At 47.5% G+C, this 22,553-nt stretch overlaps 1 protein-coding gene across 1 annotated transcript in view; it reads left to right on the top strand.

Moving 5' to 3' along the window:
• Nucleotides 1–16,534, top strand: part of LOC149332071 (uncharacterized) — a 38,279-nt gene extending 21,745 nt beyond the window's left edge. The window contains exons 4-7 of the mRNA XM_089557462.1: nt 4,281–4,395; nt 8,341–8,514; nt 10,711–10,830; nt 16,255–16,534. Of these exons, the coding sequence (XP_089413588.1) occupies nt 4,281–4,395; nt 8,341–8,514; nt 10,711–10,830; nt 16,255–16,398 (553 nt within the window). The 3' untranslated portion in view covers nt 16,399–16,534. The remainder of the gene's footprint in view (nt 1–4,280; nt 4,396–8,340; nt 8,515–10,710; nt 10,831–16,254) is intronic.
• Nucleotides 16,535–22,553: the final 6,019 nt, after the last annotated feature.

Genomic DNA, 22,553 nt, shown 5'->3' with positions numbered 1-22,553 from the left:
AAGCACTGACGCATGTTCCATACTTGTCACCTCTCTCTGCTTCACCTGGGACTCGCGCGATTCAGGCGACTGTGGTTCGCTTGGCGTCCATTGTGAAGCACGTTTCAAATGTCTTGCTCGGCACGTTTCCAGCGGCGAGTGTTCGGTGACTGGTGTTCCTTTCGCTTGTGTTGCGAAACACGTTACAAACGCTTCGCTTCGGTATTACGTTCCCGACGTTCCCTCACACGTTACCTTTTTGCGGACGTTTTGGTGGAATTTGAAGATGCGCCGTCTCACGACGTAAACGCCCCGTCCAAGGTAGATATATTATGGTAGCAAAGGCTCCATAGACGCACATTGGTCCAAAAAATGGCGGATCATGGGCACCCCAGCTGTAGTGTCTACACCAGCGCCCCTATATTTTGGGGGGCAACCTTCGTATCAGTGACGTTAAATGACGTCACGTATACGTATGCTTTTCGATCGAATTATAAATCAATAATTTTGTAGAATCCGCATTTTCTAGACCGCGTCCCTTGGAGGTTGTTGCCTTTCACCGCGCGCCAACCTTTGCCAGTCAAACGTGCTCGAGTTCCTGCTAGTCATGTCCTTATTTATGAGCATTTGGAAACCCACTGAAAGTTGCTGCAAAGAAGGCAGCGTAGAAAGGCAGCAACTCTTCCAGACACAGGATAGGCATGCATAATTCGCAGCGCAAATACTGGTGAAAGTACCTTTGCAAGCACTTGGGCTCTGAGTATAGCAAGGTATGATCCACAAAGCACTGGTTCATGGGCACAGTTCACCATAGAGTGTGCGGCAAGTATCGTTTTCATATTGATGGTTTATTACATCAACCACACAAATACAGTGATAACGCACACCAACAAAAACGCATGTCACAGGCAGCACAAACAGTAGCACTGTTTAAGCCGGCTAATCATGTCAATGGCCCAGTGCAGGCAGGAAAAAGCCCTAAAGTGCTACAAATGTTGCCAGTTGGAAGATTTAAACGTACAGAAAACATGCTATGACAACTTCAATTGAGATAAAAATGACATCAAATAGGCGCACCAAGATAAATATGGGGCATAGAGCAGTGGCACTACTCTTCACATTTAATCTCTTCAACTGAAAGAATATAGCAGCTATGTTTACACCTGCATGATAATATTGTTACGTGGCCGAAGTCTATGTCGGCATCAGGACGACCGGAGCACAGGGCACAGATCACAGCGAGCCCCGAGCGGAAAGCGCGCACACACCGGACACTTCCTCTACGTCGTTTTTATGGAGATTATCCGCTGCAATATAAAAACAAGTTTTAGCATCAACAAACGCGCTCAACGCTAGAGCATTACACCATACATAGGGCCTGCGCACAACCTAGAGACCTGCTTCTTGTCGCTAACCGGTGTAATTTTAAGCAATTTTAATGAAACTGAAACATACATGAAGTGCAGTTTACAGTGAAGTGCAAGGACATTCAATACAGCCAGTTCTCCCTCGAGTAGGCACAGCATCGTGACGCAGCCATCCTGGCCGCAGATGCGCAAACGGTTCGAAGTGCTTGGAACAAACCCTCAGGTCTCGCAGGTGGCAAGGCCTCTTCTCCAAGCTGAGGGTTGCGGCAGAACTGCATCCACTTTTTGCACCTGGACATGATGCAGCGTGCACGCTATACAACTGCACCCAAATGAATACCATACACTCCAAACGTCAATACGCCATAAATCCTTTCACCTAAATGCAGTACATTATTTTTTAACTGTGGCAGTAAATGCTCCCGCCAAGCCTCCGCGCCTCAGAGTGAGGTTACGCTCGCTTGATACCACGCGGCTAGCTGCTTTTCTGTGCTCAAAGAGTGACGAGAGCGAAGCAGCGAAATGAGTTTCGCGAAGCAGCCAAATTATGGTCATGTATATGTAGAACGGCAATAACGACTGCTGACCGAATTCAGTTAAGACACCGTCAAGGGGGCGCACATACAAGTGGTTGAGTTTCGATACTGTCAGTTGCGAGGGGATCCTGAAATTGGCTTCATGGTGTTGGATAACCCATTAATGTCATGCTCAGACTTGTTAGGCAGCACACTTGGTTTTAAATTGGTCTTGCGGTCAGTAGAAGGCACGTGGTGTCTCCTGAGAGCCGGTATCGAGTTCACGTTGGTGACAGTCGGCTGCAGGAAACTAACTCTAAATAAGACAAAAGGTGGGCTTCTTTCGCACACCATATGACTGCAAGTGCGTGCGCTGCGGTTTACTTAAATATCCCCGATAATATGAAACCAAGTACGCATGAAACAGTCACATCTACGAAAGAGATGCGAAAAGCCCGACAAAAGCATATCTAGAGCAGACGACAATGGCAAGAGCTCACCTGTGAAAGTTCAGCGGGAAGCGGTGTAGTAAGACACCGACGGCACAGTCCACGCTGTCGCAATGTGCCACGGTGCAAAGTTTCTTCACATGCCGCGAGCTCATCTTGAAATGAAGATCTAAGCGCTTCAAACGAACAGTGCGAGCGCGACACAACGACGCGAAAAGGTTTCGCACTGGCCGCACGCCAGGAAATGATAGAACCATTAAAACTGCTGCAGCGGTGCAGCGGGCTGCAAATCTAACCAAGCGGTGACAGATAAGCGACGAGCAAGGACGACAAAAACTTCTCAAAGGGGTCATTTCGAGAACGGCAAGCTTAATTTACACGATTTCCCAGGCGCGCCATTGCAGGCAGCTAGAGATAAGAAATCGCTTCGTAAGCTCCCGCGGCCACTGTGGCCGGGTACTGAAACAAGGCCTGCAAAAGCCGCCCTACCAATGCACCGCACACTCATCAAAACAAGAGTGTTGCAAAAAATTACAAAATTTGGCATGTTTTAATAAAATAACATCTCTTTTATAAAACAAGGTGTTAAAATATTTCTTCTTTTTCTGTTGGTGAATAAGATTTTAATTTGTAGTTCTATAATTTCTTTATTTGAGTGTTTTTGAGCGCCAACGTTGTGCCTTTTTTTTTTCCAGGAGTTTAAAAATTTCTACGGAAAAGACAGCTCGAAGAAGACCGTGCTAGCCGTCGGCGTATACAGTTTGTCAGAGGCTCCGAACCTGTTCCGTATGGTATTCGAAGCAGCCACAAGAAGGTAGCGAGTTTTGTTGTTTTGTCGTCTCCTACGGACAACAGCACAAAATGGCTGATATTTCGCTTGTGCAATCAACCACTTTTTTTTTTTTCATTTGTGGTAAACTCACGGAAGGGTTAGTTATTGTTCACATTGCTTTTACGACAAGCTTAAAGGCTTTTACTATAAGCTTAAAAATTTGCAACCACTCGTTGGCTATAAAGCAAGCAGAAATGGGACTAAGCAAATTCGATCAAGGAGCAGACTATAATTATTTTTCGCGGCTGCATTCTGAGAGGAACTTGAGGAATAAAGAGACTACTTACCCCCCCCCCCCCCCTTTTCATTTGATGTTTGATGAGTTAAAGTTAATTAATCACCGTTTAATCGATTTCAAAGCTTCATCTAGCTTGGCTGCGCAGTTTCCCACTATTTCGACATCCAAGGCTGTTTTGATGTTCCCCCACAATATCGACGTCAGTGATTATTTCGACAGCTTATTGACTTTTTCGCCTATAATTAATTACTAGCGACAATTTAGTTCATCAGGAGACTGATAGTGCTAGATTTTATCACTGAAATGGAGGCTGTCTCGATACTTTCAACACGCTGAGGCCTGGTTATTAGCATGAGCCAGCAAGAACTTGCCAGATATTTGGGGTAATATAGGCGCAAACACCAACAGAGCTGGAGATATGGAGCGTGAAATGGGTATAGGCGGTGGTTTTTATTCCTTACCGCAACTGTGCCATAGCGAAAGTCATTTACACTAAAAAGAAAAAAAAAGGACTTCATTCCTGTGCAGCACAAAGTGTTGAATACTGGGGCTACTCAAGCTTTACTAGGACTGAGTTTTAAGCAGGTTTCTTTGAGCGGCAAGGTGTCCCCACTAGTCACAATTCTGTGAGGTTTCGTCTAGTTCACCTCATGGCTTAGGCTCCACGGGGATCCCTCCAAAACAAGAGCTGCATCACTGCCAATACCACACCCCAACAACGGCGCCAGATCTGCCTTCACTGTATGAATGAATGAATTTATTACAGCAAGAACTTCGTACCTTGAAGTTTCTGCTGTTTCAGAGCTTAGTTTCGACCTGCTTCTTTGCATACAGTGGCACTCGAGTGCGTTTTTCTGGGAATGGTTGTGTGAATGGTTATGTTTTTTCCGTCCTCTCCAGCTCCAAGACGGACACAGTGATCGTTGTAACATCGACCAATAGCCAACCAGTGTACGACAAATGCGTGGGGATCCCGCCGGCCGCCATAACTTGGAACGCAGACTACACCTCGTTCGTGAGTGCAATCGTAAAAATGGGGGCTAATAGTGAGCGAAGAGGGCGGCTCTTAGAACGCAAACGTTGTGTAGATGTAACCTTCTAAAATCACGAACGCGCTTCACTCCATAACGGAGCAATGTCAGTGACTGAAACATTTGAAAGCACCGCGAGCAGCACAGATAATCAACCGAATATTGGAAACGCATTGGAAATGTTCCGTCCAACAAAGACCCAAAGTGAAACCATCCATTTGCGATACTGGGGCGATTACGTGGGCTGCCTGGGACGCGTCTGTGCATCAGACCTGATGTGTCAGGGAAAATGAGCTGGGTGCTGTAGCTGCACAGATTTGTCTGGTAGCAAAAGCGCGAAAGCTGTTTAAAACCGCAGGAGGCAATAAGCAAGGTTGTGCGCGCGGAATGGTTGACTAAAATTGCAGTGCAGCATCGAGAGGCCATAGTTCTGAAATCTAACGTTCGACGAAAACTCGTCTGGTCGGGAAGAAGATTCATAAATTCAATAGAAGGAACGCCGACCAAAAGGTTGTTGTTTAATATGAAGACGAAGACGTTTCGGCTTCCATACGGAAGCCTTGATCACTGGGCGGAAAGCCCAAAGCACATCGCTTAAGTGCGCTGCAGTAATCGCCCCAAGCATCTTGCGTACGTAGGCGGGAGATTGCCTGCGTTGTTGCAACGCCGACAATCTCCCAGGCAATCTCCCGCTCAGCCTGTTCGCGGCTGAGCGAAACGTGCGGGTGAGGCAGGCTCGCTCTAAGCTCCCTGCAATCATTTGTTATGGCCTGATATGTAATTAGCGTCTCACCCCTTGGGACATCAGGGTCCGAGACCCCCTCACCGGCTCGGCTGAAAAAACCTCGAGCATACTGGTGAGCGGCCTCGTTCCCTGGAACACCCGCGTGGGCTGGGGCCAACACCAGATCCACTTCCTTGCTGTAGTTTGGCATCGTACGAAGAATTTTATATGCAGTGGCGGAGATACATCCCCTCGCGAAGATGCGAAGGGCCGTTTTGGAGTCGCTGAGAATTGTGCTGGGGCCTTCCTTAACGATCTCTAGTGCTATTGCAGCATCTTCGGCGTCTTCAACTCGGTCCGTGACCACCGTAGCCGCTACCCTGCGGGAGATGCTCACCGCGCTCAGAGCGAAAGCGTCTTTGCCTGTAATGCTATAATGTGCCGCATCAACATACACGACACTATCGTCCCCTAGATACTTTTTGCTTAACGTCTTCGCCCTGGCCCTCCTCCGGTTGTCGTGACGGCCCGCTTGCATGTTCTTGGGGATAGCTTTGACCCGAATACGTTCGCGTAGAATTTATTCCGGAGCCCTCCCCTACGGCACCTCTTCCTTTCGTTCTTTCAGTACCAACTTGCTCCATTTCCTTACGGTGCGGTTCGGGTGTCCACCGAGATGTGAGACAATCACTGCGATATTTCCTGTGCTCAAAAATCAATTTTCAATTGCGATTTTTTCTGTGTGCCATGTATTCTACCCTTCACTTCCTCGCGGCACTGCCAAACCTGCGATGAGTGGACAGACGCCGTCCTGACGCTGCGGAATGCAGTTCCAATATGTAATCGGCATACGCGCATATGTCTCCTCGGCCTGGGGATGACGAACACCTTTGGGGAGCTGCGCGAGGCTCATCTCAGCAATCAATACTTGCGGTTAAGCAAAACACGTGCGGGTAGCCGCCTACTGACCCGCCTCCACATCAATTACGCAACCCAAGAGGAGAAGCGGGTATCCATGCCCGAGGCCTGGCGCTTCGCACTTAAGGTTCGCCCCCTCCCCAAAAACACGACAAAATATGCCCATGTTGGCCGCCGCCTCGCTCGAGCGGAGGCCATTTCCAAGCAGTATGGTGCTCGACCAGGGGTATTTTACACGGACGCGGCAGGTCCACACCATGGGGGTTGGTACACAGCTGCCGTTGTCCACCAAAACAACCCAGTTCAGGGCCTCACCTTCCGTGCCCCCAACATTACATTCGCGGAGGAAGTTGCTATCGCACTTGCAGCTGCGGATCCAGCGTCCCGAGTCATTATCACCGACTCAAGAGAAGCTTGCGGCAATTTTGAACAGGGCCAAATTCCAGATCGTGCTTTCCAAATTTTACACAGATGTGAGTACCGGGATTTTCCAACCCGGCGCACCATCATCTGGGCCCCAGCACATGCGGGGACAGATGAAATAAGGTAGCGGACACTACCGCCCGCGCGCTTAACCACCGGGCATCGCCTCTCTCGCCGCCTGATCCGGCTACTGATTTTAATCCGGCTATTACTTTTCGGGAGATCTCTCTCCTGTATCAAAACGCTCACGGCCGATACCCACCCCCCTGTAAAGGCCTCAATAAGGCAGAGGAGCGTTGGCTACTTCGCCTCTGCACCAACACGGTACTGTGCCCGGCAGTGCTCAAACATTTCAATGGCCTTTTCGGGCGAGTGTCCACACTGTGGGGAAGTGTTTGCGGACACGTATCACATGGTGTGGGCATGCCCTGCCAATCCTGCTTTCCCACCCCACCCCACCCCACCCCACCCCACCCCACCCCACCCGAGGGGACTGGGAGGCTGCCCTGCTCGGCTGCTCAACTCTCCAGGACCAACGAGCCCTGGTGACAAGAGCCCGGGCCGCCGCGGAGGCCACAGGGGTCCCGGACTAGGGATCCCTCCTAGTGATTGTGAGGGCCGGGCCCTTCAGGCACGGTCCAAGCAATACCTCTGTATATAGTATAAATAAATGTTTTACACCACCACCACCACCATATGGGATAGAGTTGCTTAAAGGGCACATGCGGCGAAAGCTATTTCACATCGAGCCTTAACGTAGGCTCGCGTTAGTTACGATACTTCCCGAGTTAACCATGCGCGTCCCTTCTGTGCTGTACAACTTCTGATCACAAAATTTCGCCTCGGACTGAGTTTCTCGTCGTTACTGACATTTTCAGTACGTTCACAATGGAGCACCGGGCTTTTGCTTCACATCGTCTGTCGTAACCAAACGCATGAAGGATAAATTTCCTTATATTTTTTGGAGTGATGATTCTGCCGCTTCTAATCCTCAAGAATACCGTCGGTTTGTTGACAAAAATACTTTCCGTTCTAACAACTAAATGGTACCACTACGCTCAACCTATCGTGTCAATGTTTGCTTACGCTGAACTAAACGTACGAGTATGACAAATGGCGTAATGTTTCGCAAAATGCTTGTGTGCAGCATACGTAAGCGTGCATTCACTTATGGTGCGTTGATAGCGTCGATTTTATACCGATTCTGTGCACGCCGCGAGCAGACAACACGAAGACGACTTGGAGCGGAGGAAAACGTTTAAAGCGCCCTCCTGATTGGCTGAGGAGGTATGTGTCTTTGGTAGTGTCGCAAGTAAGCTATGGGACGGAGTATAAGCGTGGGGATATTGTGCGTTCTGTATACTAGGGTAATCATAGCAGACAACACGAAGACGACTTGGAGCGGAGGAAAACGTTTAAAGCGCCCTCTTGATTGGCTGAGGAGGTATCTGCCTTTGGTAGTGTAGCAAGTTAGTTATGGGACGGAGTATAAACGTGGGGTTATTGTGCATTCTGTATACTAGGGTAATCATATCTCAATAATTCAGATGTTGTGCTTCCGAATATTTTGTGATTTTGTTGCGAAAGCAACACTACTGGAGCCCAGCTCGGCTCGTCGCGTATGCTCGTGGCGGTGCGGCTACCAAACGACCTTGAGTCGTCGTTGCCTAGCAACCGCTTCAGCTGCGCTCCAACAGATGGCGTCGCGCCGCTGCCGCTTGTCGCCTACACTCCCAGAGGGCACCACCCTCGCACAGGCGCTGTTTCATCATTCATCAGCATTGCCTTGACTGCTGCCGAGTGAATTTCAGTTCTGAAAGATTTCAGGCCACATTCATCTTTGTTTTTTTTTGCCCCTACGCAGGAAGCGGTAAAAGATTTTGTTAAAAAATCTCGTGAACTCTGGATTCCACACATTGTCGTTGGCGTGTCGCTGGAGCTTGGAGCCTTGGCGTACAGGCAAAAATCAAAGGTCGTCGTGAACAACTTCCAGCTCTACAAGGAATGCAGTCAGCCTTCGTTGGTGCCTGTTGACGTGGTAAACGTCGCTTGTTTCCTCTTCGGTGCTTCATGAACCTCTGCTTTTCAGTGGTTTGTTTTCATATCATTTGCCTCCCATGCGCAGCAAAACTGGACAATGATGGCTATGATGTTAAAGATTACGATGACGTTAATCGCAATAGTGAAGAAGTCTGTGGCAGTGAAACGAAACTGACTCGGCGCAGTGGCTGTGTATTATATTTGACGACACCAAAACTGACCTCGTCGCAACCATTAACTTTCGTCCAGCACGTTCTTAGACCGTTCCGAAGAAAATCTGCAAATCAGACCCGGTCCTACATTAGCTCGTTTGCTTAGTTTGTTAACATTGATTTTGTGATCACTTCCATGTCCAATATTCTTGAACAAACATTCCTGAATATTGAAAAAGTGTAAGGTACTAATATGGAAATATAGAATACAATGGTCCATTCTTCTGATATGTAACGAAATCTTTCTTTTGTAATGTTTCCAACGGACGCATCGAGCAGGGAAGCGTACCATTGAAAGCCAATGAGAAACGCCTTTGACGATAGAAAGAACGTTAATAGCAAAAAAAAATGCATGCCTGCTGTCCTGACATCGGTGGACATATTATAGTGAAATCTTACAGTGTATGAAAAAAATTGCGTCAATAAATTCTTTGTTGACCAAATGTTTAGGGGAATCCCCCAAGGTGGAGTAGATTTGTAATAAGATTTGTAACTACGAAGTTTCTGAGAAAGCTGTATAGCTTTCCTTTGTAGCCATATGGCTGCGCTCGGGTGGACGTCAATGAGTAATTACTCCCTTATTACAAATCTACTCCACCTTGGGGGATTCCCCTAAACATTTGGTCAACACTGTTCCCACTTCGAGTTATTGATCAATTCTCTCTCGCCCTACCATAAGCTTGCCGTCCCGGTTAGCTCAATTGGTAGAGCTACTGCTCCGGTGTAGCGGTGGTCCCGGGTTCGAACCCCGGACCAGGACGAATTTTTCTTTAACTACGAAGTTTCTGAGAAAGCTGTATAGCTTTCCTTTGCAGCCATATGGCTGCGCTCGGGTGGACGTCAATGAGTAATTAGTCCCTTATTATAAATTCTTTCCCATTGAAAAATGCTTTTGTCCAGAATTGTTGTGTATGTTTCAACGCATACTCTCATTGTACTCAGGATCCGACCAAATATAAAGATGCAATCTCATGGATTTAGAACCGAAATCTTAGGAAACTTGAAGAGCAACCGAATGAAATGTTGCCTCAGTATGGTCGAAGTTTTGCTCCCGTGATTGTTTCGGATTGTAAAACTAATTTGGTGACATAGAAAGGAACCATTGCACAAGCGAGGCATATGCTCATACGCAAATATTGGATCGTTAGAGACGCGTCAGTAATGGTGTCAAGACAACGATGGTGTAGCTTTCTTGCAAAGCTACCTTTCACGCTACGAGAATACTCGTCGAAATCCAAACTGGCAGGTACAAAATGACAGGACGCAAGTAGCCGAAGTACCATGCGCTACCTGAAAGCTCATACCTAAGCGGCACCGATAATCGACTCAATATTGGAAATATATTGACAAAAGCTGGTCCTACAAAGGACCACAGTGAAGCCACCCATTTCCAATATTCGGCGAATTACTTGTGCTGCTTGGGTACGGCCTAAGTAGTCAGCTCTTGTGCAGCTCTGCGTTCTTCCCTTTGAGCGTAAAAATTATTTACAAATGAGCCTAACGTCTTAGCGTCCTAAAGTTTAAAGTTCGCAGGGGCAAGCAGGCACGTATTTAGCTCGGTGTAGGTTTAAAGACACTCCTTCGCAGTAAGCACCGCTGTATGGGAGTAAAAAATTAGTAAGCGGTCTTCTTGCCCGAAAGAAAGTTGGCTAGAGGCCAGCTTATTAGCTTTTTACTCTTTTCAGTTTAGAGTTTTCTTAGTCAAGTTTGCGTGCAAAAACACCGGTTGTGTAATGTTTGAGCGTCTTGGCATAGCTCTATCGGATACTGCAATCACATGCGCTTACTGCCTGCGATCATCAGCGCATGCGCGGACAACCGTTCGGGGCCAACAGCGCATGCGCTGTTGCCGCTTGGCGGTTGAAGTGGACGGTCGCGGTGCGCTAAAATTCTTTTTAGCCGCGTGTTATGCTCCGGTGTTGTTTTTCACTGCCGTGTTTTGTTTGGCGACGCATGTCACATCCCGAGCTTGATCCTTGCAGGCGTGCTACGCGGACAAGGACAAAACGAGAGAGTTGAACGAGTCCACAAACGTCGCCGTCGTGAAGGGCTCTGAAAATGATTACGTGTTGTGGGAGACTCCGAAAACCGCCATGGCGAAGGTGGGTGCACGGGAAGCTGTTCTGGCTGGCAGTTGTTGCGTGTTGTGATGTGTGGTTACACAGCACTTGCTTGCTGGAGACTCGTTGCGGCAGCGATGACAGTCGATGTCACACATAAACAAAAAAAAGTGTGACACCTCCAAAGCAAAGTAGAAGCATCGTGTATTTCTGATTCCTAGTGTCCGACCCGAAATTCGTCCCAGAGATGTCTTTCCCTCAGGAAAGACCTTAAGAACAGGACAGTGTTAATATCATAGTCAAGGGTTCGACTAAAGTTCGTCTGCTCAGGGATTAGTTGAAGTGAAAGTGTAACAGGCCACTGACTAAGTAAAAGTAAATAATGACATTTCGAACCCGTACGCGTTCGTTGTTCACAATGAGGCTAGGAGGACACGCAGTCGAAACTTGCATGCGCAGAATATGGCTTAATGATCGCACATAGAGATGCGTGGCATCGTCTCTTCTTTCCAGTTCGTGGTATCTAGAGTCGTTTTAATGAATCATAACAAAAAGCAAATGCTTGTCGCCAAGTTCCGCTCTTTGAATTAAATTGCTGCATTTTACCAGTCGATGTCATGAGATTCCTAGTAGGCGGGCTTGGTGCAATTTTATCCAAAGAACACAACTTGTCGACACTCTTTTACTGGAGTTATAATTCATCCAAACAACTCCTTATACCATGAATCTGGAGGAAGGGACGGTGCCACCTACTTACATGCAATCATTACGTCATATTCTGCGCATTTATGTTTCGACGGCCTGTGCTCGTAGCCCCATTGTCAACAAGTCATTTCTTACTTTAATTTGGAATATCATAATTACAAACATGGGAAACTATCATAGCAAAAAATGTGCCCCTAAGAACTAAACAGCCCTTGGGAGAAAACACTTCCTTTTTTCTCTTAAAACTAAGAAACGTTAACACGGTATGTAGTGCTTAACGCCTAGAAACGGCACTTTGCCTACGACAGCGCCCTATTCTGGATGGTCTTGGGTTCTTTCACGTTCCCACTCATTGCAACACATACGGAGATTTTAACGCCGGGAAACAATAGCTATTACGCCGTTTCGGTAGACTAGAATCATAGAAGAAGATTTCGTGTCGTTTGAGGAATTTATTTGGTGCCGAAGTACTTTTGTTGAGTTTTAGTTGTTTGGTGTATGCTAGCAACTATTTCTTCTGGAAACTGATTTTTAAATCATTGTCTACACTTTAATGCTATTATATACAACATTACAGTGGAAATGAAGATTTCAAAATCAGTTTCTAGAAGAAATCGATGCTAGCATACAGCCCCAAGCAACTAAACTTTGCAGAAACACTTGGTTACAGGCATGGTGTGCGGAATGGTAGTAGGCAGAACTGGTTATGGCGTACCAGGCTCGCTGGTGAAAACAGAGGAAAAAGCAATTGAAAAGATATTAGCACATTCAGTACTACTTAATGGCTCTCCTGAATCTTTACTGAGGGTAACTGAACGCACATTGCTGGGGTTTATAATTTGCCAGAACTTTTTTGTGAAACGTTTTAGAATTCTCGGCAAGTCGTCGTGATAAAAAGATCGCTTAGCGTTTTTGAATACTGATAAATACTAGCTCTCAGCGGCATAGTATTTGTCCCATTAGCAGGTACTAGATTGGTTTTAGCTGTGGGTAATAGGCGTTACTTTCTATTTTTGAGCTTTTTCAGTGACTTCGTGAACCAAGGCTGGTTTCGACTTTCATGAAGAGCAGTCTTCGGGATGAGTTTATCTGCCAGGGAGTTAGGATTTTGTGTAAATATCGGCCAGTTTTCCTCGATAGGTCTGCTTTGAAAAGTTGCTTTAAAAGATGGAAAGATGGCGTGCCGCTCGCTGTTCATTGCTTTATAGTTGCCTTTATCATACAGCCGGGTTGTCTTTTCCTGACTGTGGCGCGGAATTGGATTGAAATTAAAGACTGTGTGGATGACTTTATGGACACCAATTCCACGCAAAGAAAGAAACGGAGGAGAAACTATCAGGATGTGAGCCGCCGCGGTGGCTCAGAGGTTATGGCACTCGGCTGCTGACCCGAAAGACGCGGGTTCGATCCCGGCCGCGGCGGTCGAATTTCTTTGGAGGCGAAACTCTAGAGGCCCGTGTACTCTGCTATGTCAGTGCACGTTAAAGAACTCTAGGTGGTCGAAATTTCCGGAGCCCTCCACTACGGCGTCCCTCATAGCCTGAGTCGCTTTGGGACGTTAAACCCCAATAAACCCAAACCAAACTTTCAGGATATCTCGTTCGTTTCGTTTGTTGGAGTTTAATGTCCCGAAGCAATTCAGACTATGAGGGACGCCTTAGTGAAGGGCTCCGGAAATTTCGACCACCTGGGGTTCTTTAAAGTGCACTGACATCGCGCAGCACACGGGCCTCTGGAATTTCGCCTTCATCGAAATTCGGACGCCGCGGCCGGTATCGAACCCGCGTCTTTCGGATCCGCAGCCGAGCGCCGTAACCAATGAGCCACCGCGGCGGGGCTTTCAGGATGTCTCATTAAAACTGAATATAGAATATTTGCAGTGTCCTTTACTACACGCGTATGATCTAGTACAAGTTGGGTAAGATTAAAATTCGAACAGATAACAATAAATCCTTTTGTATCAGCTCGATTATCGATGGAGTGCACCAGGTTATGCCAGTTAATAGTTGGGTAATTAAAATTCCTGAAAAGGAGAATGTGAGCATTGCAATACTGCGAGGTTAATTTATATAAGGTTGCATTTAGCTGGCGGCAAACAGGGGGGGGGGGGGGTGTTGTGGGGCGGCCTGTAGCAGACACTCAGCAGCACAGAATTTGGTGCTGCTCGATAGATGAGTCAAATTAATTAATTCAATGTCGGATGAAATTTTTAGAACATTGAATGGTAAGTGGTTGCTTGCCGGAATCAGAACACCTCCACCATGTGCGTTTTTACGATCTGAACGAAAGAGAAAAATTTGGTAGATCAGCAAGCACCTAGCAATCACTAATCTCATCTATTAGCCACGTTTCTGTTCATATAAGCAAGTTGCTATCAGATGACAACACCAGGTTTGACACGAGCTCTCGCTTTGGAATGAAACTGCTTATGTTAGTAAAGATTGCCGAAAACGTAAGATTAGGACGAGGACAAGTTTGGGGGTGTAGTGCCGATGTTTGCTCAGTCTCATAAAAAATAGCGTTTGGGGCCCATATGGAGATTTTTGTAACGCAGAAAAAATTTAGTTGACTTTGATTTGGCAAACGGGACAAGTTGGTTTCTTACATTTCGAACTCGGTGGGAGGAATCCACACCAGTGCTGAAATGAGTATCTTTTAGTTTGGGGTCATTTGAAAGGATTATTTGTTTTGTCTTAAAGGATGCAAATTTCACAATTATGGGATACTAGCGTTCTGTGTTGTGATGCCCAAGACAGTGTGCACGTTCGATGTCCTTACTATCTAACGTCAAACTGAGTTGATTGGAGCAGTGGCGAATGATGACTTCCTTAATAAAACTCCGGTTGGGCCTAGTTGGTACATGTTGCTGTGAAGGTGAAGGTTGCACACACAAGGGACGAACCACAAAGAAGAGACACAGAGACACACACAGGCGCACTAACAACTGGTTTTCCCTCTTGGGAACGCATACTTATACAGCTGACCACGCATGCTCAAACGCTATCTTTAACCACAATAGTCATGCCAAGCGCTGTTAACGCAAATGTTCGTGGATTCGGCATATATCTCGGATGTGTAGGATCGGAAAGGCAGTAAAAAATCAAATTGCATCTTCGTGAGCGGTTCTCGGCGTCATAAAATCAGGTCTCCACATCCTGCAAGAGCTGAGTAGTCTTTTCGGCGTTGCGTTGCACACTTTCTACATTTGTTTTCAAAGTAACCAGACTGGGATAGTGGCTCTCTAAATCGGCAATCCTCTGAATTTTCTCTGTAGTTATTAGCTTGGTTTTAATGTCGTGGACGTAACTGATTATTGTAGCCTGATCAGAAGACAACTTCTTCAATTCAGCAAGCACTGACTCTGCAGTGGCAGGTCCCGGATTCGTTTGTATGTCCCCGGACAACAGTAGCAAACACGAATCGTTTCTAAACATTCAATAGCGACATCAACACTCCACTCTGTGTTCGGAAGCTACAGCAGGCAGCGATTACTAGCTTTATTTGAAAGTAAAGCGTATTATTTACTGACCTGCATTATGAACAGAAGCGGATTAGTTCACGACCTTCGGGAAAACCATTTTTTTGGGCTCAACTCTTTCCTGTACTACAAGCACAGCCCAGTGCCCAATATGGCGGCCCCCATGAACCTTTTTGAAAAGGTCTATAGACAGTGTGTCAGGTGCCGTCGATGACGATGGCCCAGCCGAAACCAGTGCGAGCAGCAGCGCGTGTGTGACGACTGCTACGAGCATCTTCATCATGAACAGAAGCGGATTAGCGGTCTGCTTCATGGTACAGCCACCAAGCCCAACGATGTCGCGGATTCATGTCGCGGATGGTACAGTGGTGCACAGGAAATTCACACTGGTGTTAATGGAAGAGGAACTAATAAAAGGCTCGCAATATATTGCACACTATACCGCGTAGTTTCATACGCAACAGCGGCGCAGCAGTAGTGTGGTTCAGAAAGGCGATGCCTTGATGATTACAGACCGATTAGCTGACGGTCCGATTCCTACAAGATATTTGCTAAAGTATATTGTGCTAGTTTGGCAGCCGAAAGAACTTGGTGGTTTCCGGGCAGCCGGCCATATATATGCACTTAATTTGTTTAGGAAAGTTTGTTTTTTAAATCAAGTTAGGCACGCGAAGTTAACGCTGAAAATTGTTGAGAGGGACGCGCTGCTGTCTTTTACTGTAGGTACGGTACGGAAGCGGTCAGTGCGGGCTTTGCTGTGCTTGTTTCACAAGCATGGCCGCTTAAATATGTAAAAATATATGCCAATTTGCTTATGCAATGATATCTGATGGCTATGAGCGAAAAAGGGGCATTTAAAGACTCCGTAAAAGCAGTGTTAATTAAGGGTGTGTATATAGGTATGACAGCGTGGAAGAAATTGTGTGTTCCATCATATGGAAGGGTGCTAACTTTTTCCTGAAATCTTGGTATCCTCCTTACAAAAAGCTAAAAACTTTGAAATTATGTCGCCCGCGAGTAATAATTAGCGTCTTAGTCTGATATAGAAAAAAACTCTGTATTATGACAAAACCCCGACACACACCCTTCAATGCATCTGCTTCAGTTAAAATGTCAGCACAAGCGCTGCTTACCCAGAGCTTGCAGGAAGGCTACGTAAAAGTGCTGCCGAATACTTAGATTCATGGATAAAAATGAAGTGAGAAAACAGGAATAAGTCTATCCTGTGCGTAACGTCGGTTGCAAGAGCTGGTTTCATGTTCGACATGCTTTCCCATTCGCAGATGAACTTCATAAACAGCATTCCCCCGCGGCATCGCTTCGCGTGGCTGGTGTACGACGTGCACATGATCGACATGGCAGGCGCATGCAAGATCCCGCCGTACAAGATTATCGAGGACCTCAAGAGCAAATTCAAGATCCCGTGATCGGGATGTGATCGGGATGTGATAGGGATGTGATAGGGATGTGATCGGTATGTGGCAAGAGCAAAAAGTATCTCCGAAAGCGCTTAGTTTCGCGCGAAAGGTCTCTTTTACACGACATACACGCACTCCTTCAGCATGCTAAACGAAATTTCCACGTTCTCTTTTTCTCACCAGCTGCATGACAAAGCGACCCTGCCGCCGCTTGGCTGTGTTTTTGTCACTGGTTGCATTACTCGTTTCCGAGCACTGCTGTTCTCCCACGAAGGCATTGCTATAGTCAAGGAGCGTAAGGCGTTCTAGCGCACACCTCACCATATACAGAAACAGCCGTCACAGTCTCGCCAGGTGAGGGCGGTGTTGCTCTCCGACTCATCCGCCGTCGCTGCTTCGAAGCGAGTCGCGTCTTACACCGTTTAATGCGAATTCATATCTCCCAGCATGAAATGTAACCACACGACCTCTCGCCGTCCGCAGGACGGGCGACACCACATCCCGGTCGACATAACCATGCACTACCGCTTAGGTAGAGGTAGACTTCTATATCCCCCCCCCCCCCCCCCCCCCCCGCACATAGTTCACTGACCAAACCCCAAGAGGTTGCGTGGAAGTAACTCCAAACGAACGCATTCCCCAACCCCGCGATATATGCCCGCATATACCGTGGGGTCTACTCCCCTTCCTGTAAACTATGTGGCCAACATGCCACTCTATCCCACATACTCCGGGCTTACCCTCGGGACACCCCTCCTCTAGGTTTGCAGCTCTCGAATCCAGAGCAGTGGGAGGCCGCATTGCTCAGTTCCGACTCGGACACACAGATCCTGGTTGTGACAAGAGCCATAGAAGTCGCCGAACGCCACGGGCTCATGGCCACTTGATGGGGCTATAACCCCGCACCGTCAGCTACATTTGTCGGCGGAAATAAAGTTATTTCTCCTCCTCCTCCATATGTCCCAGCAGCACAGAAGCCTGCGTCCGCAGTCTATGGAACGAAATTCGGCTGATGTCGGAACGCCGGTGTACAATGTCAGAACACACGTAAGCCAACATGTATAGACCTGACTCCCCTTCAACTTCTCTGACGGGTGTCAATAAAGTTATTGTAGCGAGAGCTTCACTACGCCATTTTTCGCAAGGCCATCGGGTGTTGTTGTTTATCCTTCTGCGGGAGCAGCTCCGGAGGTGTGGCTGTGACGTCAGACCACGGGACTCGCCGCTGCTCAGACTGCCGTACCCGCCGCGGTGGCTAAGCGCAATCGGTGCTGTGTCACAGAGCTTTTTTCCTGACTTTTGGGTCTCCCTGTTTATGTTATCAATACGTAAATAAATCTTCAAGTTTACTGCTTATCCTGAAGGCTTCCCTCCGTAGTCTGCCTGCTTCATCCTCATGCGGTGAAAACCTTGGTCCCGATCCCTAAGCACATCAGAACTAAGCAATGCGTTAGCACCCATCTAACGTTACACGCAACCTTCGTAACACGCCGGAGCTTATCAAGGGCACTGGTTCAGTGTTTAAATTTACTGGTTAGGAATGGATCACCGCATCATAGCATCACGCGGTGGTCTTTGGAAGGAAAGCACATTTTACACAGAATAATTGTGCCTCTGAATCACGCGTATTTTTAGTGGCACATGAAACAAATAAAATTTTCCTGGCTGTCACCTACGATGTGCCAGAGTCTTTTGTTTGATGCTTTAAAAGCGGACAATCACACTCCTATGCCCTAACATTGCCCTTTATCTTTTATTCTTTTTTACGCCAGTAGGCATAAATTCTTGCACGCATGCTTCACTCGAGCTGTATTTTAACAATGTTTGTAGCCATTAACATTGACCGCAGCCTTGAAGAGATACATATTCCTGGCAGGTAGAACGACTGATTTGTCAACGTTTATTTCGTCTTGACGGCGGACGCTTCGTGTAAGAGCATGCTTGAAAAACATCACTATTAAGCTGACCCGTGAAATTCATTGGCGAAAATTTATTAGGAGCGTAACAACGGAGTTCCGGCAGCGGGACTGCTCTTGGTAAGCGCGTGCTTCGGGTTGGTGCTGCTGGAACCGCTGGCTGTCAGTGAAAGCCGTTCTGCTCTGTGTGCATTGTGCCGTGCTGTTCTTTCTGCCCGAAAAACCCATTGTAGAAGTAATCTTTTCGCTTGTCTTTTTCATAGCATACGTGCAACTTGGCGACAACTATGACATGCTCATGCCAGCACTGACAACGGATGATTAAGTGCTCTCTGCATTTTGAGGCGATGGTAATGAAGCCTACCACTGCATGTAAACGAGGCCTAGCGAACCGCGGGAATCGTGTGTGCGATTTCGCGGAAAGCGCAGGGCAAATTCTCAAGTCATAACAAATGTCAATGGCTGTCGGGTGTAGTTATAGGAACAGCGACATATTCCAAGTTTTCCTCGAGTAGAGTGAGAAAAGGCGTGACGCCATGTGGGCGATCACATGATGGTAAGGTTTGGAATTAGCCTAGAATTGAAGTGGGAACGGAATAAACTAATAAGCCCATTAAGGAGTATAAGCGGTAAGATGGGAAGTACAGGAATTCGGGATTGGTCAAATGTTTCTGGGAATTTTATGTTTAGGGCAATCTAAAATTATTGCTCAGGAATGAATTATCGCATCACAGCTTCATGCGTGGTGGTCTGATCAAGGAAACCACACCTTGACTCAGAATAACGGTGCGTCTGAATTGTGCGTATGTTTTAAAGGCGCATGAAAGAAATGACATCGCTCCGTTTTCGCCTACCATATACCAGCGTCCTTTCTGTCTTGCTTTAGAAGTGGCCATTGCCACTAATTCGCACGAAAAACGAGGGTCGATTAGCTAGTTTTTTTTTTACGCGAATGGGCATATATTCGTGCACGTATGCTTCACTTGAGCTGTGTTTTACCAACACTTGTGGACTTTGACATTCAGCGCAGCGCAGTAGAGATGCATATTTGTTTTTTTGGAGAATGTGATTGATTTGTCAGGCGTTATGGTTCGTTGATGGATGATGCCTTCAACAACAATCTGCCGCATAGCATAAACATCATCTTTAAACTGACCTGGAAAATCGGTTCACGAAAATCTATTAGCTATGTTTTTCTCACGCGTCACCGTCGAAGCCTATGCGCCAGTGTTCACTAAGACTAAGCGTTGTCTAGATTTTGATGCAGTTACAGTGGAGCCTATCACTGCATGCAAAACAAGGCCTAACGATCCGCTGGATTCGTGCGCACAATTTCGGCCAATTCACGAGTTTTATCGAAAGCAAATCGCCATAGACTGTAATACTTGGAACCGCGACTACATAACGTTTATTGCTTACATTCCGCAGCGTTCGCACTGCGCGAGAGGGGCTACTTTGTTCCGCTCTTCACTGAAATGCTGGAGGCAGCCGGCCCCAGTAGTTGGCGTCAGTTGATTGGTTTATTGGGGTTTAGCGTCCCAAAGCAACTCAGGCTATGAGGGACGCCGTAGTGAAGGACTCCGGAAATTTCGACCACCTAGGGTTCTTTAACGTGCACTGACATCGCACAGTACACGGGCCTCTAGCATTTCACCTCCATCGAAATTTGGCCGCCGCGGCCAGGATCGATTGGCGTCAGTTGAGGCAGAAAATTTGGCTGTTGTAAATCATACTAACGGTCTTCAAACATACATCTGGATAAAGCGGTTTCAATAAAGTATCGGTCACATTGCTGAATGCAGACACAATTAGCCGGGAGAGCCCTTCCTACGCGGTTTCAACAACCGGCCTTTTATGCGTTTAACAGGCAGGCGATTTGTTTATCGGTGTTTTTTAGAAAGTCATCGTAGTGTGGGAACAAATCAAGATCCAAGTGGAAAAGAGGAGGAGAGAATATGTAGGATAATAAGAGCTCAGCTTGCATTTCCTGCCATGCAAACGAGGTGCATCTATATGTACTGAGCTACGTAAACAACAGTGGCACCGGGACGCAGTCGTCCTAATCGGCGAGGTCGTGACGTAATCTGGCACCCGCACAGTCAATACTACTGGTCCTGAAGCACTCTTTGAGTGAATAGAGAGGTTATTTCCTTCGAGGGATCAGACATCACCCTACTGGAGAAGGCACGAGAAAAATGTTTCGGCGATCACAACCCCCGCGATACCAAGGAACGTATCGAAGAGCCGAAAACGAGAAACTCGGCCGCCCCATAACTGTGAAAGAGGTTTACGCGGCCATAAGAAACACCACCAGAAAGACGGCAGCCGGAGCGGACAGAATCGACAACGCCCTAATCCGCAACCTGAGCGACGACCTCATACAAGAGCTCGTCAGCTTTCTTAAAACATTGGGAGGCGGAGACGGTTCCGGAAGATTGGAAACACGCCGAAGTAATAATGATACCTAAACCTGGTAAAAAGCTACAAATTGAAAACCTCAGGCCCATATCACTCACGTCGTGCCTTGGCAAACTGTACGAACGGGTGGTAACTTTAAGACTGCAAAATTACATGGAAGATAACGACTGTGTACCACATACTATGTTCGGCTTCAGAGCAAAGCTCTCGACGCAGGACGTTCTCCTCCAAATACAAGAAGATGTGCTGCGAAACGTACCTCGGACGGGAGAAAAAGTCATAATGGCCCTGGACATCAAGGGGGCATTCGATAACATCAGCCAAGAAGCGATCCTTACGGGCCTAGACAAGCTGGATTGAGGACGCAGAATCCACAGCTTCGTCAAAGCCTTCCTGTTCGACAGAACTGCCACCATCGGCATAGGAGACCTTCGATCGGACAAAATTCGCACTCCAAACAAGGGAAAACCCAAAGGTCAGTTATCTCCCCCCTACTCTTCAACATAGCTATGATAGGCCTAGCTCGAAAACTAGAGAACATCGAAGGCATCAGGCATGCAATGTATGCTGACGATATAACAGTCTGGACAAACACGGGCTGTCTCGGAGAGAAGGAAGAAAGGCTACAGCAAGCGGCCTCTTGTATAGAGAAATACTTCGCAGAAAGAGGACTCGCATTCACGACCGAGAAATCGGAACTGCTGAGAGTCTGGAGAGGCAAGCAAAACCGGACCGTCCCAACCAACGAGGACCTAAAACTCAACGTCTACCTAGACGCGACACCCATACCCGAAAAGACAACAATAAGAATTTTAGGCATGTGGGTTCAATCCAACCAGCGCAGTACTCACACTTTTACCCTGCTCAAAGCAACAACAGTACAAGTCACATGCATGATCACCCGCATCACCAACAGGCGACATGGCATGCGTGAAGAGGACACACTCAAACTAGTCAGAAGCCTTGTAGTTAGTCGAATCACGTACAGCCTCCCCTACCAGTGCCTCAACAAAAACGAAATACAACAAGCGGATGCCCTGCTACGCAAAGCGTATAAGACAGCGCTCCGACTTCCGCGCAACACGTCAACAGAAAAACTCATGGCCCTGGGATTACATAACACCTTTGAGGAGCTACGAGAGGCGCAGCTTGAGTCGCAAAAACTTAGGCTGTTGCAGACAACGACTGGAAGAGCGCTCCTGCAGAGGCTCGGATACCGCGAGCAGATGCGAGAAATGACGAGGACGGCAACGATCCCCGACGAGCTTCGCAAGACTCTCAAGGTAGCGCCAATACCAAAAAAACATGGATCCCAACCTCCATCGAGGCAGAAGAGAAGCGAGGGCCGAATTCATCGAAAAAACATACGCTCCTCAAGCCACGACCGTGTATGCAGACGCGTCTTGGAGAGGAGGAGACACCAAAATCGCTGTGGCGGCGGTGGTCGATTCGTCTTTACGCGAAATGACCAGCGCGTCTCTCCGAGGCTGCACAGTTGCAGAGTCCCAGGAAGTAGCCGTTGCTCTAGCGGTGGCGGAGGGCTATAGAACCGGGCGGTTGCTAACAATACTCACGGGCTCTCAAACAGCCTGCCGAAATTACATGAATGGCAGGATAGGTCGTCACGCGCTCCGTGTACTCCTCGCAGCGAGCGACAGAATTAAAAACCAAGAAGAACAAAGCGACAAGATCCCACACAAAATTGTGTGGGTACCGGGGCACACGGGGGTGGCAGGGAACCAAGAGGCCGACAGGATAGCTCGAGGATACATTACTTTCCGAGCATCCGACGAGCCCGCGGAACTCGCGCCAGCACCCAGGGATTACTCA

This window comes from Amblyomma mixtum, chromosome 8 (genome assembly GCF_055824585.1).
Source record: "Amblyomma mixtum isolate Tamu chromosome 8, ASM5582458v1, whole genome shotgun sequence".
Lineage (NCBI taxonomy): Eukaryota > Metazoa > Arthropoda > Arachnida > Ixodida > Ixodidae > Amblyomma > Amblyomma mixtum.
This window is presented reverse-complemented; position numbering and strand designations above follow the sequence as displayed.